Raw genomic sequence first — 16,638 nt, 5'->3', positions numbered from 1 at the left:
CACTCGCACTATTTCCTTTTATACTTCTTGGTGTTCTAAGGATTTCAGAAGTGGATCAGCAGGCTGTGTGTGCCTGGAGAGTTAGAAGGGTTTTGGAAAGAGGGACTAGTTTGAGTCTTCTGTCTGAAGAGAGGAAAAAGGAGGGCTCAGTAGGCATGGAGAGGGAAACATGAAGATATATTTGTCTTCAATTCTACAATATAGTTTACTAAGAATGAGTGACAGTGTGAATGTCAACACCCTACCAGCCAAGAAATAAATCAGACTGAAACTCCAGTCTCTCTACACTGGTGGTGTTTAGATGTTTCAGCACATATGGTATGTAAATATCAAGCTCTATTTAAAGATGTTACAGTGCCTAAGAGCAGCATGTCTACCAACAGGTGATCATACAGTAGACTAGCAGTCTGGTTTCCAAAGGGATCTGAACCGCCATGTGAAATTTTTTAGAGGTTTGCAAATGAAGAAAGGTTAAGAACCACTGCATTAGAGCAAAAGTAAGAGTAGTGCCTCCCCTTGTAATCGGCAGCTGAACTTGCTGTGTATGAAAGTCTCATGTTAGAGTGGAGCAGTGGTTCTCACTGGGAATCTTGTTAAGGTCCCTAAGCAATAGCTATATGAGGTCTATAGCCAATAGCTGCATCAGATGGACAAAACTGGAATTCCCATGCCATAGGAGCTGATATAATCTGCTGTCAGTTGGAAGTCATTTTTTGCATAGATACTACATTACACTTTTACTCATTCCCACAGTGACCAAGAACTGAAGCATTTCTGGTCTTCTGTTGGTGTTTCCAGACAGCATGAGTTTTATGTATTATATAGACAGCACGTAAAATGCTGGAAAACTTAAGATGACAAGCAGGGTGAAAAGTGATGCAGGAGACTGAATGGCTTTGGTTAGTTTGTACTGTGTTAACTTGACCATTCATATCTTGTAAATTTGCATTCAGTACCTGTCATTTAAGACTTAGAAATAAGATACAATATCTTGGATTGTTTTTCCATTATTTTAAACATTGGTCTATGTACTCTTTCTTCCAAGTGCTGGCTCTGTTCAAACGAGGCTTGCAGCATTTAAGATTGTCAGAACAGCATTAACTCCTGACAATATTAATTAATCACAAGTACATTTCATTTGCCACTTTGAGTGATTGGGCAACAAAATGGCAAATTAAATTTAATGTGGATAAGTGTAAAGTAATGCACATCGGGAAAAATAACCCCAACTATATGTACAGTATGATGGGGGGCTAATTTGGCTATGACAAATCAGGAAACAGATCTTGGATTTATCGTGGATAGTTCTCTGAAAACTTCCACGCAGTGTGCAGCGGCGGTCAAAAGGGCAAATAGGATGCTAGGAATTATTAAGACAGGGATAGAAAATAAGACACAGAATATCTTCCTGCCCCTGTATAAAACTATGGTACGCCCACATCTTGAATACTGTGTACAGATGTGGTCTCCTCACCTCAAAAAAGATATTTTGGCCTTGAAAAGGGTTCAGAAAAGGGCAACTAAAATGATTAGGGGTTTGGAACGTGTCCCATATGAAGAGAGGTTAAAGCGACTGGGACTTTTCAGTTTAGAAAATAAGAGACTGAGGGGGGATATGATAGAGGTATATAAAATCATGAGTGGTGTGGTGAGGGCGGATAAAGAAAAGTTATTTATTAATTCCCATAATAGAAGACCTACAGGACACCAAATGAAATTAATGGGTAGTAGGTTTAAAACTAATAAAAGAAAGTTCTTCTTCACACAGCGTGTAGTCAACCTGTGGAACTCCTTGCCAGAGGAGGCTGTGAAGGCTAGGACTATAACAGAGTTTAAAGAGAAGCTAGATAATTTAATGGAGGTTAGATCCATAAAAGGCTATTAGCCAGGGGATAGAAATGGTGCCCTGGCCTCTGTTTGTCAGAGGCTGGAGAAGGATGGCAGGAGACAAATCGCTTGATCATTGTCTTCGGTACACCTTCTCTGGGGCACCTGATGCTGGCCACTGTCGGCAGACAGGCTACTGGGCTAGATGGACCTTTGGTATGACCCAGTACTGCTGTTCTTATGTTCTTATGTTCTCCCTTACTTTTTTATATAATTTAACAAATTTATATATGGACTAATTTACTTGTGGATGGATAGCCTTGATGCTTTATAGATATTCATCATGTATAATATGGATAAAGGAAGGAGTCAAACCTCTAAAAATAACTGTACCCGAGGGCCATCTTTCTCTATTTCTTGGCAAAGAACCACATTGGTTTAGTTCACACCAGACTACAGTCACTTTATTTACATGTTATTTCACTGTGGATGCCATCTGACAGTTTCGTCTGAAAGGAATAATCAGCCTGAACACTGGAAGATTTTTAAAAAAATCCACACAGCCCAATTCCCAAAGAATCAACTTCTTCCTTTTTCCTATATACGCTGTACAGTTGATGAATTTTAATGGTCTCATAACTGAGTGATTGACAGTACTATCTAGAGCAGTGGTGGTGCGATCCCTCAGGATACTCCGCCGTCGGACTGTGAGACATTCTGTTTATGTTGACCATCCACAGGCACAGTCACTTCCCCACGATCAGCAGCTGTGGTTCACTATTCCAGGAAGTGGCGGCCAGTTTGTCTCTGCGATCCACACTACTTCCAGCAGCTCCTATTGGCCATATCAGCAAAATGTCTTGTGGCCTGCCACTGGATTACCCTGGTGGGCCACAGGTTGCCCACCACTGGGCTGGGGTCAAGCATAATGCCATACAGATTGTGTGCTACTACTCCTTCTCCCCCACCTTTACCAGTGTGTTTTAACTCTCATCTCTACAGGATTTCTGTAATTTCAGTTTTACTGTCTTGACCTTGGTTCTGCCAGTGCACCTAAATTCTTGTACACTGAATCGTTTCCTATTGGAGTCCCTATGTCCTTGCACTGCTCTGCTTGTTACATAATATTTACAGGCATTTCTTGCTGTTCCAGTACTAGCACCTTCCACATATTTCTGCCAATGCCCTTCAGTGCTGACCTACAGCACCTCTTTGCTATTCCAATTTTGCATCCCCTGTGCACTTGTATCAAATTACCACCAGTATCCTCTGCCATTGCAGTCCTGAGTAAAGATTATCAATTATACCAAGCCATGCAAAATGGGGTGGAGATTGTCAGAGGAGAAATGTTCACTAGTACATAAATTAGATTACCACGAAACTCCAAAGTCCATTTCATTTGAGACTGACATGAAAGACCCATCATTTTGCTCCTGCAAGCATCTCCTCCTCTCTTATCACTAGAACTGGAAGGGACCTTGAGAGGTCATCAAGTCCAGCCCCCTGCCCTCACGGCAGGACCCAGTACCATCTATTCTAGACTATCCCTGATAGATGTCTATATAACCTGCTCTTAAATATCTCCAGAGATGGAGATTCTAAAACCTCCCTAGGCAATTTATTCTAGTGTTTAACCACCCTTGCTGCAATTTAACCTCTTAAGCCCTTCATTGCTACATTCTGCAATGTAATCTTTTCAGATCGTTTGCTAATGCAAAGCCCCACCTGTAGAGCTGACTAAAGTATCAGCACAGGTAAATCTGCAGTTTAAACCTGAGATACTTACGTTGAACTTTGACCGAATCAGGAAGCTCTGGTATGGGCTCAGAGGTAGACATTGTTGGTGAACAGTCCTTGGTAGTGGTCGTCTTCGGGAATAGCATTGTATAGGAGGTTCGGTGCCTAGTCCTACGTGCTATCTCACGTTCATTACGTAGCAGTTGATCATCTGTTAACAAGGTACTGACTTGCTTAGATTTTTCTCTCACGTAATAACCTGTTGAAGCAATTAGGTTGAGTTTAAATAAAATAAATATTCAATAAATGTGTTAGAAAGTCACCCTCCCATTTTGTAATGAGGGCCAACAGGATATACCATGGGCCCCAGCCACTACAGAAAAGTGCAAAGTGGCTAAGGATGCTTGTTGTCTATAATAATAGAACAATGAGCCAAGAAACCAAGATCCCAGGAAGCAGTTGTCTTTTGTAGACTTACTTTGTAAGCAGCTGACAAACGGTTAAAATACTGCATGGGGTAGTTCATAAATGGAAATGTGTTTTGGGGGTGTTTCTGAGGCCCCCCCCTTTATTTCTTCCAAGGACCAGCTTTGTAGCGGCCCACTATTTTGGCTGAATGCTATTAGCAGGATGCTATTCCATTGGTCAGAGAAGCATTTCACATAGAATTCCTCCTTGCTTCTTTTGGGACAGGGTGAGCATAGGGTATTGTCTCTGTCAGGCCTTACCAGTCCATGAGCTCTGGTCCTGCATGGCAGTGAAAAAGTATGTCAGGTTTTTCCATTACAATTTGGCTATGGTTGTGTGGTATGAGTGTCAGTGTGAGTTATAGGGAGAAAGGAAAGAGGCTGAAGTGTTTTTATATCTTCAGCCTCTGGAAAAGATTGTCAAGACCAAAAAAGCTAGGGTTCAAGGAAGATGTCAAGGATCAAAGATCTGTCTCAGAAGAGACATGAGTTGTTTAGTATGTGTGGGAAGAACATCCCCAAACTACCAGTTGAAATGTAGTCTGTTCAATAAAACTGGTGACTCTGCTTAGGAGATTCACAGGTCTGAATTCATTGAGGGGTGGGACAGTAATGAAATGGAAAGATCCATCAAATGCGCTGTTTGAAATAGTTATCAAGAAAATACGCATGGAGCCAGAATTATATTATAACTATGCTAAAAGCTGTATGTCATGATGATTCTTATACTGGCAGGACCCTGGGAGGTAGAAGGACAAGGCAGTGCTGCTCCTTAATTGGGAACCTTCACCCCTGACTGAATCCCTCTGATGGTAAGTGGCAAGCACTGGTGGACATCTGTACTTCATATCTTCTGTGTTTCCAGATCTATCTTACTGGGATGCACAATTATAAGAATTCAGTGTTAAGATATTGTACTAGTGTATATTATTCTCCCTCCCCGCCCCCATAAGTGTTTCAAACATTGAATTTGATAGCTCCTCTAATCTCAAGGCTGTACCACCCACCAAGTAAAATCTGTCCTGGGATTCTGCTATGCAGTGACCAACTTTATTTAATGTATTGCATTAGCATCTGATAGTTTTAGGATGTTGTTTTTATAAACTGGGGAGTCCAGGCCCTGCAAACTGACACCGCATAAGGCGAACAGCGGCTTTCCACTGAGGTGGTTCTGCTACTTAACCTGCATTCCACCACATATTTAAACAGTGGTGAGATTGAGACAGCTGTGAGAGGGTCACTGCAAGGGACAAGGGTCAAGGGACAGTTCTAGTTTTCAGAGATCCGAGTCCCATGATCCTCCACATCTTGCAGGATGATTAAGTGGTCTTGAATTTATTTAATCTCATTCTCATATCAATATGAAATGAAGCAACATCATTATGCACTGCTGCAGCATCATTACATGAAAACTGAGCTATAGCAGTGCCATCATTTAGAACCATGGTGTGATTATTTTGTCCCGCAGGTCAGACACAAATAGTTGGCATTTCAAAGCCAGTAGGAGTTGTATTAAGCTTTTATCAGCTGGAATTCAGTTTTACATATCACATGGGAACATGAATTGCCCAATGTGACAGGCCCATCACTGCCAATAATATATCTAATTTACTTTGGCAAGGTGGATGCATCATCAAGTCTCAGAGCCAACAGGCCAGTAGCTTCATCTACCAGCTCATGCCGCTCTCAGCAGTGCTGCATTCTTACTAATAATTTAATCTTGTCTTTGAAGTTCAGCTCCTAGCAGTTTGCCTCCTTTTTCTCTTTTTCTTTCACTTCTGTTTAAAATTATAATGGTCCATTTCAACGAAATTAACTGTAATTTCATGGATCGGCACATCAGGAATAAGTTTTATACATAATACTATAATCCATGTATTTGTTCCCCCAAAAGTAAATTGACTTGATGAATAATTCTGCCTCCTGTGTAAATAACCCTGATTCTAATTAAGAGCTGTGTTATTTTGGGGGAAGAGGCTGTTTAGAGAGCATGACAATTTTTAACAGAAATGTTTACCACGTATAACATGAGGGTAATTATACATCTTAGCTTTTACAGAGAGCTTTTCATTAGTAGATCTCACAGTACATTCCAAAGAAGGGTAAATATCATCATCCCCTTTTCACAGATGGGGAAGCTGATGTTCTAGGAGATTAAGTAACTTGCCCAAGGTTACCCAGTGGGACTGTAACTGAAACAGATCTGCTGAGTTTCAGTCCACTGTGCTATCCACTAAATCATAGTGCCTCCCATAATTAATTTCATTTATTTTTTACTAACCTTTCCAATGCTTTTATCAGTGTTTCATTCTTCACTGAAATATACTTTAATTGGTTTTATTTGTAATTGATTTATTCCTCATTAAAGTTTCCAGACTGATAAAACCTAACACAGGTAAATCTTCTATTTCTCTGTGCAACAGATGCATCGTGAGCAGTGACAGGACAAGATTCCTACACTGCCTCACCAATATGTCATCAGTAATTCCCTGGAAGAATCACTTCTGTGGCTAGAAGATGGCCTGGCTTCTATTCTGTTGAGATTGCCAGCCAGAGGATCAGATCAATTAATATGAAATTGTGTGGTTCTTTCTGTAATATGGATACTTTTCTACTATGAATTAGACTGCAACTTCCAACTTATTTAAAAAAGGTCACTAAACATATATTGGATGGTAAGAACTCTTATTTGTTATAAACCTGGCCCAGACTGGAACTGAAGACGTAAGGTATGTCTACGTGTGGCACTATTTCAGGATACTTCCAGTATGCCAAAACAGCTATTCCGTATTTTTTAAACAAGCCCATTATTTCAAAATAGCTTTCAAAATAACGGGCTCGCTCTTCCGACGTCCTTGTAAATCTTGTTCCACGAGGATTAAAGTACATTTCAGAATAGTACTCTATTTCAAAATTTGGCGCTGTGTACACAGCGCCAAATTTTGAAATAAGCTATTTTGAATTATACTTGAAATAAGATATGCAATTTGCATAGCTCAAATTGCGTAGCTTATTTTGAGCTATGGGTGCAATGTAGACGCACCTCTAGAGATTATGATGGTAATATAGATAAAAAACTACTTATCCCAGTTCCCTATTCCATCAAGTGACTTTACTTTCATTATTTCTGAGATGGGCCAGTAAATGACGTTCCTATGGCAAACATGCCCAAAAGCAAACATCAAGCATTTACTTGAAAGCTGATAAATTTCATTGGCATACTGATCTAAATCTATTAGTCTAGCATGATCCTGAGCTAATGACAAATTTAATTATATTATTGCAAACATTATTTAGTGACTCAATAACACTTAAGAACAGCCATACTTGCTCAGACCAATGGTCCATCTAGCTCATTATCCTGTTTTCCAACAGTGATCAATTCAGTGGCTGGAAGTATGCTTCCTAGAGCAGGGAGAGCTCCTCTGCTCAAGTTCACATGCTAAAGATAGCTGTGAGGCCGTCGGACAACTGCCCAAGTAAATCCTGCATGACCCCAGAATGCATGCTCAGATGGCTTGCCTGAGTTTCTATAGCCACACTGCTATCTTCCACCCAGACTTGATTAGCTTCACTAACACAAGCAATTCTTCCTTATATATACTCCTACTTCTAAAACTTCCACTCCAATTCATCTGATGAAGTGGGTTTTACCCATGAAAGCTTGTCCTAATAAATCTGTTAGTCTCTAAGGTGTCACCGAACTCCGTGTTGTTTTAGCACAATAGTTTAAGCTGAACTAGCATGTGTGTGTCTACTGACACTGGAAAGCATCCTTTCAACTGCCATTTAGACATCCCCTTCATGTCATAAGAGACATAGCACTGAGTAACCACATCAGGTACAACACTGTGGTATTAATATTCTTGTCTTCTGAGGTTTGTAGCCATATTGGTGCTACCTCACAGTCTTGTCCCCCTAAGTTTCCAATTTCCATATGCTGTCAAGAGACTTTCTATGTAAAGTACTATACCCTCTTATCTACAATCTAATCTGATTCAATATAAATGTTCCAGTCGGACATTAAAGTATCCTTTTGCTTATCCTCATCCTGCCATTTTTCAGAACTGGCAACTGCATGCAGAGCCAGCTCGAGCCATTCCTGTGCCCCGGGCGATGGGCACACGATGCGCGCGTGGCTCTGCCCCCAGGTGCTCGGCGCATGCGTGGCCCCACCCCCTGGCACACTGCGCACCTTACAGCTGGAATCAGGCACACAGTGCCTGATGGCAGCTCTTACGGGGCACCACGTGGCCCCCGGCCCCAGGCACGCGGCGCCTGATGGCAGCTCTAAGGGGCGCCTCACGGGATGGGAGCCATTTTTATGTATCTCTTTCTTTCTGTTATCACGTAAATTCCTCCTCCTTATCTCTTTCCTGACTTTTCCTTTAGTGCCATAATTACTTGCTATTTTTCCTTCAGCAATTAGTTTAAATAATCTCTCCGAAAACCTTCTTAATTTTAATTGACAGACCTTGTCAAGCTACATTTACCTTGATCCTTTCCAGCCTCATCTATATAATGAAAGTCCTTTAATGCCTGAATGTTAAAGAACCCCTCTCGACAATGCTGTATGACTTTCTTTGATCCATTCTTGATGAGATAATCCAAGACTGTGAGGGATTTGTACACGTGCCTCCACTTCTTTCCCTGATCATTCATCCTGTGCCATATCATGTTCATAATCTCCGAAAGAGAAGCTGTGTTGTATGTCAGGTCACTGATCTCTAACATTAGTGAACTAGAGGGACCCCAGGGGTCATTAGAGGTTGCTTCCCTGACTTTGACCTCAGAATCAGAATAATTTTTCACAAAGTTCTTCATGTGCCTCCTGAGTGCCATGGAGATGATAGATTGTTGTTCAGCTGATAAAGCTGGTAAGAGATGTCTGTGCTGCTATCCCTGCCTATGTGTTTTTAGTCTCCATCTCGGCAAACCACAATGATTCTGCAAACAGAACAATACAAGGAACATGTGTAACTTGTTAGCCATTCAAAATTTTGGAGAAAGGGGGAAAGGCCAATATAATTCTCAGTTTCTTATCACTAATGGGACAACCAACATTGCAATCACAGGGCATTACCTCCTAAGGCATTACCTTCTGGCCCTATCTAGCTGAAAAAGGAGACCAAACCTACCTGAAGTACCTAGCCAGAATTAGGGCAGCTATGATTAATGACCACAAGGGAGAGAATATAGTGAGGGGGGGATACTGAGGTTCTCCTTAGGGAATATCATAGTAGATCAACAAACTGGAAGGAAAATGAACTCTGCTGTACTAAAGGCCTTGTCATTAATTTGCTGACTTTGGGCAAGTCACTTAATCTCTCTGTACTTCAGTTTACTCATCTGTACAAGAGTTAAATGTAGTTATTGGTGATCATTATTTATTATCAGGTGTTTGTCAAAGATAGTAAAGCCACTGGAGGTGGAAGAATGGATAGAATATTTCATTTTCCAGGGAGCTTAAATTAAGTTTATATCATAACTTCCATTTGTTACACTAGGGCTCCAGGTTACTTGTATGGTGTCCCTGAAGTTAGTACTTTACACACATACAAGAGACCCATGTTCAAATGCCAGATTCAGACTTGGGCATGCAGAAGCTAACTTATACTGCTGGATCAGTGTAGGCATGCAGGGAGGGAAAAAGAAAGAGTCTAATGTAACTCTGCAGTGACTATTCTTTCTTCTGCTCCTCTAAATAGGAGAGGGAGAGTAGAGGAAGGAAAAACAGGGTTCCATTTGCCTGAGGACTGCTCTGCTAAACTAAATAGAGTTTCTGTACACTGATCATCTTGGATCCCTCAGCTTTCACAGCTGGCAAATGCAACGGGGGGTGCATTTTATTAGAGGTAGTGATAGCATGAAAAGGTAACACAGCCTCCAAACAATTTAAACAATGCCTGTAAATTGTCAATTCACAGCTTTATGAGATGAACTCATCCCCACTCCTCCTTTTCATTAATTAGCATGGGGGTGGGTAGGTCTCTATGCAGTCCCCGACTGAGTCACCAGCAACGGCTGTCATGATCATGTATCAAATTGATTTCAAGCCCTGACAAGTGCCCAGCCTCAATGAGGGAGACAATCTGTAATCGGGATTTATGCACATAAGGCAAAATACGTAACACATATGTTTGTTTTCCATTTATTCCCTCCCCTCCCATCCACCAACAACCTTGTCCACTACAACAATTATCTATTTGATTGATTCATTCAATGTTGGATTTTTTTAACACAAGGATAGGCATGAATTTGAAGCAAAACATCAAAATGTTACCTCTTCAATTTTTAAAATAAGGAAGATAATTAACCTTTTTTATCAAAGTAGGCACAGCTTCAAATAAGTTGGATGGAAAATATATTGGTTTAATTAAAATATTGAAGAGAGCGATAGCTGCAAATGCTGAGAACCTGGAGAGAGAATTTTTATGAAGAGGGTGCTGCATAGTTTACAGCTCCCTGTTTCTCTTTCTTGTTTGTGCTTCAAATGGAGTCAATTTTTATGTGTCTCACTCCTGCAGAGAAAAAGCTGATTTTATAATATGTTTCAATGAAACCATTACAAATTTCAGCCATAAGATTTCTCTTTTGCCTTGTGTCTTTGTTTTGGTGCACAGTTGCACTGTGACAGTGGTTATATAGTAGCACACATTGATCTGTTTTTTACAAACATTGATTAGATAACTCTATTGGAATCATAACCTCTGGAGTGGAACACTTAGCACCAGTGCTTTTGTCCTCCTGCCCTGGGTCCCCACTCATCTTGATTTTCCTGGGACTGGTGTGGTGTTCTGTGACCTCCAAGCAAGGCATGCAGATCACTGAATTTGTTGATGGTGAAAGGTTCAAGAGTGACAGCTTGAAGTCTTCGATTCACAGAACAGGAACAGCATGGGCAGCATCAGTACAAACCTATTGCTTACATTAAATGTCCAGAAATATATCAGGGATGCAAAAATCAACAAAACGCTGGGTCATAGGATCATAATCCAATCTTTGGGAGCTATATTACATAGGACTCCTAGATCTACATAATAAATATTTTGTATAACAAAACATAGAATTATTTATTCAGTCATCTCTTAAAGAATAGTGTACCTGATTAAATTTATGCAATAATTATTTATTCATAATTAAATCCAGATCATTAACCTCAAATATCTTCCCAAAATCTTTTCAAAAAATTGAAAACTTGATATGCACAATTTCATTTAAATAACATTAAAGCTAAACTAATACAGCCAGGAAATTAATAGTTAAGGACCGCCAAACCGTCTTTTGTTGTTGTTTGCCAGTTTATGTCATAAGCATAATGTCATGTAAATGAAACTGTGTCTCATATTTAGTCTTTTGTGCTACTAATCAAGAAATCAATATTTGGTTCTTGTATCCTGTCTCTCATTCGCTGAGCCAGCCGTGTCTGTGGTGAGTGTGTCTGTGCGACCATGTGAAAGGCAGATTCATTTTGCCCAGATCTGCCCGATTGCTCCCAAACTCAGGAATGGCTGAGAGTCCTAAGAGAACTACACTTTTACTCCTATTGGCATCTGGGAGGGTAGGCTGAGTGTGGCTCTGCAATAATCCATTTGGCTAAGCTACAAGCAGTGCTAATGCGCCCTGAAAAGGGACGCCCATAGACTTGAAGCGTAAGTGTGACAAGTAACTGCATGAAATTTGGGAATACCTCAGGAACTTCATTATTTATTATTTTATTTCAGTTTCAGCAAATGATAATGTTTTTGTCTCGTGGTCTATAAATAATGTAAAAGTTTTAAATCCTGCTTTCAAGCTATCACGCTAACCTCTCACTAGCAGGGACAAACATCTCCTTTTGTCAGACTATTCTGTAAGTGCCTGCTATAAGGTTTCTTTCATCTTCCTCTGGCACTGAAACAGCTGGTGCAAGGTGCTGCCAGAGACAAGGTACAGGGCTAGATTAACCATGGGTCTGATGATTCACTATGGTAGTTCTTACACAGGTTCCATTGCTGCCTGTAAGAATGATGGTTTCCAGACATGTCAGAAGGTGTCTTTCATGGAAGTTAAGCCAGAATTTGCTTTGGGGCCATTAAACCTGCCATTTAAGAGAACCCATGATTGATAGGATAGTCCCCACTGGCAGACAGGTGGCTGCTCAGCTGGAGTTGTGCCTGGCTTCGTGTGGTAGGAGAGTTGTGGGACAGAAAGGGAGGGATTGAAGTAGACTGCCCACTCCAGAAACAGCCCAGTGGGGAGGGGTCTTTCCAATCCTAAATACAACCCCATTCCCTGGGGAACATAAAGCTGGACTGGACCTGCCTGTTCTCTGTGGTCGGTGGCTGCTCCCAGCAATGTGGTAGTGAAAGCAGGTGACATCCAGGAGAGAGAACAAGGGGACTCCTGAAGAGGGGATGCCCCTGATTGATTGCCCTCAGCACACACAAATGCAGGTAGAAACAGAGCAGGCGGGTACGTCACGCTCTCCGGCTCCATGGACACCCCGGCAGGGGCAGGACGAGCATTCAACAGGCAGAGGCCCCGCCCCACTCTCACTAACCCATAGGGTTAGCTGGCTGTGAGCAGCGGGGTTCGTGTGCACACCCAGGCTCAGGCAGAGGGTCACGCTGCTGAGCTCTCACCACCCCCGCCCCTTCGTTACCTGAGGGAAACTGAGCATCAGTGACTGTTAGGCATCGTTTTCCCACTTAAAATTCAAACTGTCACCAATCAGCTGCAGAGGCCCGCCTCTCCCTGTTGTCCTCCAATCAGAATGCTTGTACCCACTGTTCTCCCATCATCTTGAATTCAAAGTGGCTGTCACTCACCTTCCAAGCCCCACCCATTCTTCATATCCAATCAGAATTCTAGCTTTTCCTCTGCCTTACCAGTCCTCGGAGCCCTAGGGTGAGAAGTATTTGACTGACAGGCCCTCAACCTTTGCTAGGTTTCACCCCTTAATTGCAACAATTAATAGAGTTTTCAGTCATGAAGAGAAAAGCTTCTCCCCTCCCTTTTATGGTTTTGGTTTTATTTTTACAATTTTTATACTTTTTAAATCCATACACATTTCACAGCCTAAACAAAGGTGAAATTCAAAGGTGTGAAGAGTCTATAGCAGCCAGTCTTAAGCAGTCATTCCTACTGCATCCCATCCTCGAGATCTCATTCCCCTCAACCAGGCCACCGAGTTAATATAATAACTGTCCCCCAGTACCTGAACTAATGCATCAATAAATGAATTAACACATTTCCCACCTAGACTGCCACTTACGGGAAATGAGTGCTTTGCACCCCTTTGCATACAGCTAAAATACATACTCTAAGTCACACTCATTTCACAGATTGTTAAAATCCCTTGGTCTATAGCGCTGCTTCTTCACCCCCTCTCAGCTCCCTCCCTGTTGTGTGTTCCTCCACCTCAGAGCTGCCTGTGAGTTCTGTCTCTCTAACAGTGATAGAAATGTAGCCGTGTTAGTCTGGTCTAGCGGAAACAAAAAACAGGACTATGTAGCACTTTAAAGACTAACAAGATGGTTTATTAGGTAATGAGCTTTCATGGGCCAGAGGAAGTGGGTCTGGCCCACGAAAGTCAAAGGAAGGAGTTTGGGAGACACCCCTCACAAATTAGAATGCTGGTGACACATGGCTATCATATTGCCACGTTGTTAACTTCAATGATACGAGATCAGTCTAAATTTTAATAACCCCACATGATTCAAGGAGGAGACTCAGGACCTGTCAATCTTAAATTCAAACCCAAATAAATAAACAAGTCTTAGGATGCATGAGAGAACACATTAAATGCAACCAGAGCACAGAAATGCAGTAGCATTCGCTAAAACTCCCATGATAAAGGGTTAGCACTGGCAGTGAAAAAACAAAACCACACTAAGCTAACTAAACTCCACACCCAGGGCTGTGAGCTGTCGTGTCTGCTAGTTCCTGCGGGGTTTGTGGTTTGCACATGACTGCTTGATTGGCTGTACTTCATGGTGGAGAGAGGAGGATGCAGGGGGTGAAAGGTTTGTGTGGTCCTGAATGGCTCCACAAGTATCAACCCTTGGTAAGCGCTTAATCTGAAGACAAGAACAGGCTGGTTGTATTGTTATGAAATGCGGACTCTTCAATATCATTTTATTTCGTCTTAGATTCTGCAAGTGTGGAATAAAACAACCAGAAGCAGAGCACAGCCACTTTTTCAGCCTTCCCTACTCTCAAAGGTAAGTGACTCTGACAACATTTGCTTTCAGTTTTTTAACAATAGATGGTGCCAGTCCAAGCCAGCCTGGGGCTGCCTGCAAACTTATACAAATGATGCTCCAGCAGGAAGGCCCAAAACTCTATTTGCACTGCTGCCATACTTGAATCAAACTTCTTCCCCTGCCAGTTTGGGGAAAGATAGAAATGTGTCCAGCACTGGTGCATGTATTTGTGTAGAGCGTTGTAAAATACGGGCAGTAGATTTCCTTTAATCAGAAGAAGGGGTGGGTGAAAAACTATTCTCCGGTCAGGGCTCTGATAAGAGAGACAACATCCAACTTCCACAGGGGCTTAAAGTTATCTTGCTAGAGTTCTGTCAGCACAAAACTATAACGCTGTACAAAACACTACACTGGAGCGTCCCAGCTGGGATATGGCTGCCCATGAACTTGATGCTCCCTTGTATCCAGATTCTTGACGCTATTGTCTGAACTGCTTCCACCCACAAATGGAACATTCATCCTTTTTAGTATCCTATGCGATATGCGGGACGCTACTGCAGCTCCTACATCACAGAACCACCATCATCGACAACAAGGGCCATCTCAGCAAAAGAAGCCAAATCATGAATGGATCATCAGAATTCACCCCAACTTTTCGCTCTTGATTCATTAGTCAGTAACTGTGAATCATTTGAGAGATTCAGAGTGCTGTAAGTGCAACATGCTGTGTTTATTAAGAGACACTGTCCCTTCAGGGCAGGATTGAGGCACCCAGTGATGTTAGTGTCTAAGGAGAAATTTCATATTGCTTTGCCTGTGTGTGGTGTTCATTCTGGGAACTGCTGCAGGACTTCTATCTCCAAACTTTAATCCAGTATCTCTCATCAGAAGGAAAATCAATTAGCAAAAATTCTAAACTGTTTTTCAGCACCAAAGGTGACAATAATTTTGTTATTTACATTTGTCTGAAAAGAAAATTTCCCTACTGGCCAGGCTGCTGGTAAATGAATAGTGTAGGATACAAATGAAATGGAGCAGGGGTGAAGCATGGGGAAGCACATTTCTTATTACTGAAATATAGGCCCAGAAAGCGAAGCAAAGCTCATCTCTGACCCTCTAAAGCAGACCATAAGTTTTCATTGACACTGACTTCAATTTGCATTTCTACCTTTCTTCAATTCAGCCTTGAGAATCACACTGGGTAAGGGATTTTAGGGCGCACAACAGAACAAGTCTCTTTTGCCATAGTTCTAGCCACTCTGTATTAATAGAGATACAAGATGGGTGAGGAAACTTTCATTGGACCAACTTCTGTTGCTCTTCAGGTCTGTGTAAGTTTCAGAGCTTCTCTCACCAACACAAATTGGTTCAATAAAAGATATTATCTCGCCCACCTTGTCTCCCTCATATCCTGGCACCAACACAGCTACAACACTGCATACAACTATGTCACTGTCATTTGCATAAATAGCAGAATAGGAAGGATTTGGACCTGGATTTTAGATAAAATAAATTTTAGATTTAGAGGAACTATAGTCTATCTACCACCCCTCTACTCCATAAAATGCTTCTGTTTGAGGGACACTGCTGTGCAAAATAAAAATTGTCCTTCTACCAATTCAAAGGTTTGAATATCTCCCAGTGGCCAGGGCTTCAGCTGCTCCTCTCAGTTGTCTGTCTAATTGTTTTATCACTTCTCTTTATTCAGCCAGTAAGAATTCTTTTCCTCCACTCAGCTGCTTTGTCTTCTTTTGTTCCACTTTTATCTGGAAGCAGTGTCTTCTGACTCTAATGCTATCCATGCACAATGAAAATAATTCTCCATCCCTTCTTCCCATTTCTTTCCTGGATAATTCTCCTATCCTTGACTTTGCTCACTGGGTTAGATGCATGTGATTCACATCCAAACATTGATTTCTCCTATCTACTCTTATATTCCATCTCTGATGCACATAATCACTGGAAATAATCACTGGGAGTTAGCCACACTAGCCCAAACAATGCCAAATGTGTTGCCATTCACGTAGTATTATTAATTTTTCTTAATCCTTCCAGATATTTTGTAATTTTTTTTAACTGTGTTAAGACTACTGTCCTCCTCCTCTTTTTTCCTTCTCTCCAGGCTTTGGCTGTAGTTTTAAAAAACCCTAACTTGGCAGCCCACTTTCGTCTGATTAAAATGATGTGTAGAGTATAATCATCATCATTTGCCTGATTGGAGGACTGTGCATGGCTGCAGACACAGTCCAATCAATTTATATGCAGCCCCACAAATCCCTTGCTTTCTTTCAGAATCTTTAATTTTGCAGCACACTTCAGAGCTATAGAAAGGAGACTTCTTCGATCATCCAACTTAATTTTTCGTCAGTCCTAGTAAGTGTACATTTCCATTATCCCCCTTTCATCCTAGTGGAGGCTGT

General features: G+C 41.5%; 2 protein-coding genes across 11 annotated transcripts in view; one reads left to right on the top strand and one right to left on the bottom strand.

The window, feature by feature from the left end:
- The window catches only part of ENTHD1 (ENTH domain containing 1), a 65,868-nt gene extending 53,074 nt beyond the window's left edge, over window positions 1-12,794 (bottom strand). For both annotated transcript variants that reach the window (XM_025185115.2, XM_025185120.2), the window contains exons 1-3: window positions 12,676-12,794; window positions 8,525-8,978; window positions 3,614-3,823 (exon numbers count right to left, since the gene is read on the bottom strand). In XM_025185115.2, the coding sequence (XP_025040900.2) occupies window positions 3,614-3,823; window positions 8,525-8,873 (559 nt within the window). In that variant the 5' untranslated portion in view covers window positions 8,874-8,978; window positions 12,676-12,794. The remainder of the gene's footprint in view (window positions 1-3,613; window positions 3,824-8,524; window positions 8,979-12,675) is intronic.
- GRAP2 (GRB2 related adaptor protein 2) overlaps window positions 1-16,638 on the top strand; it is a 161,763-nt gene that overhangs the window by 93,098 nt on the left and 52,027 nt on the right. For 2 of the 9 annotated variants that reach the window (XM_075936443.1, XM_075936414.1), the window contains 2 exons: window positions 4,767-4,843; window positions 14,165-14,236. Coding sequence is in view for 2 of the 9 variants with exons in the window: in XM_075936397.1 (XP_075792512.1) it covers window positions 14,124-14,236; window positions 16,511-16,591 (194 nt within the window). In the remaining 7 variants the exon portion in view is untranslated. The other 7 variants (XR_012905947.1, XM_075936397.1, XM_075936456.1 and 4 more) reach the window with 6 other exon arrangements.

This window comes from Pelodiscus sinensis, chromosome 1 (assembly GCF_049634645.1).
Source record: "Pelodiscus sinensis isolate JC-2024 chromosome 1, ASM4963464v1, whole genome shotgun sequence".
NCBI classification, from domain to species: Eukaryota; Metazoa; Chordata; order Testudines; family Trionychidae; genus Pelodiscus; species Pelodiscus sinensis.
The sequence above is the reverse complement of the archived record's forward strand: the minus strand, read 5'-3'. Positions and strand labels throughout refer to the sequence as shown.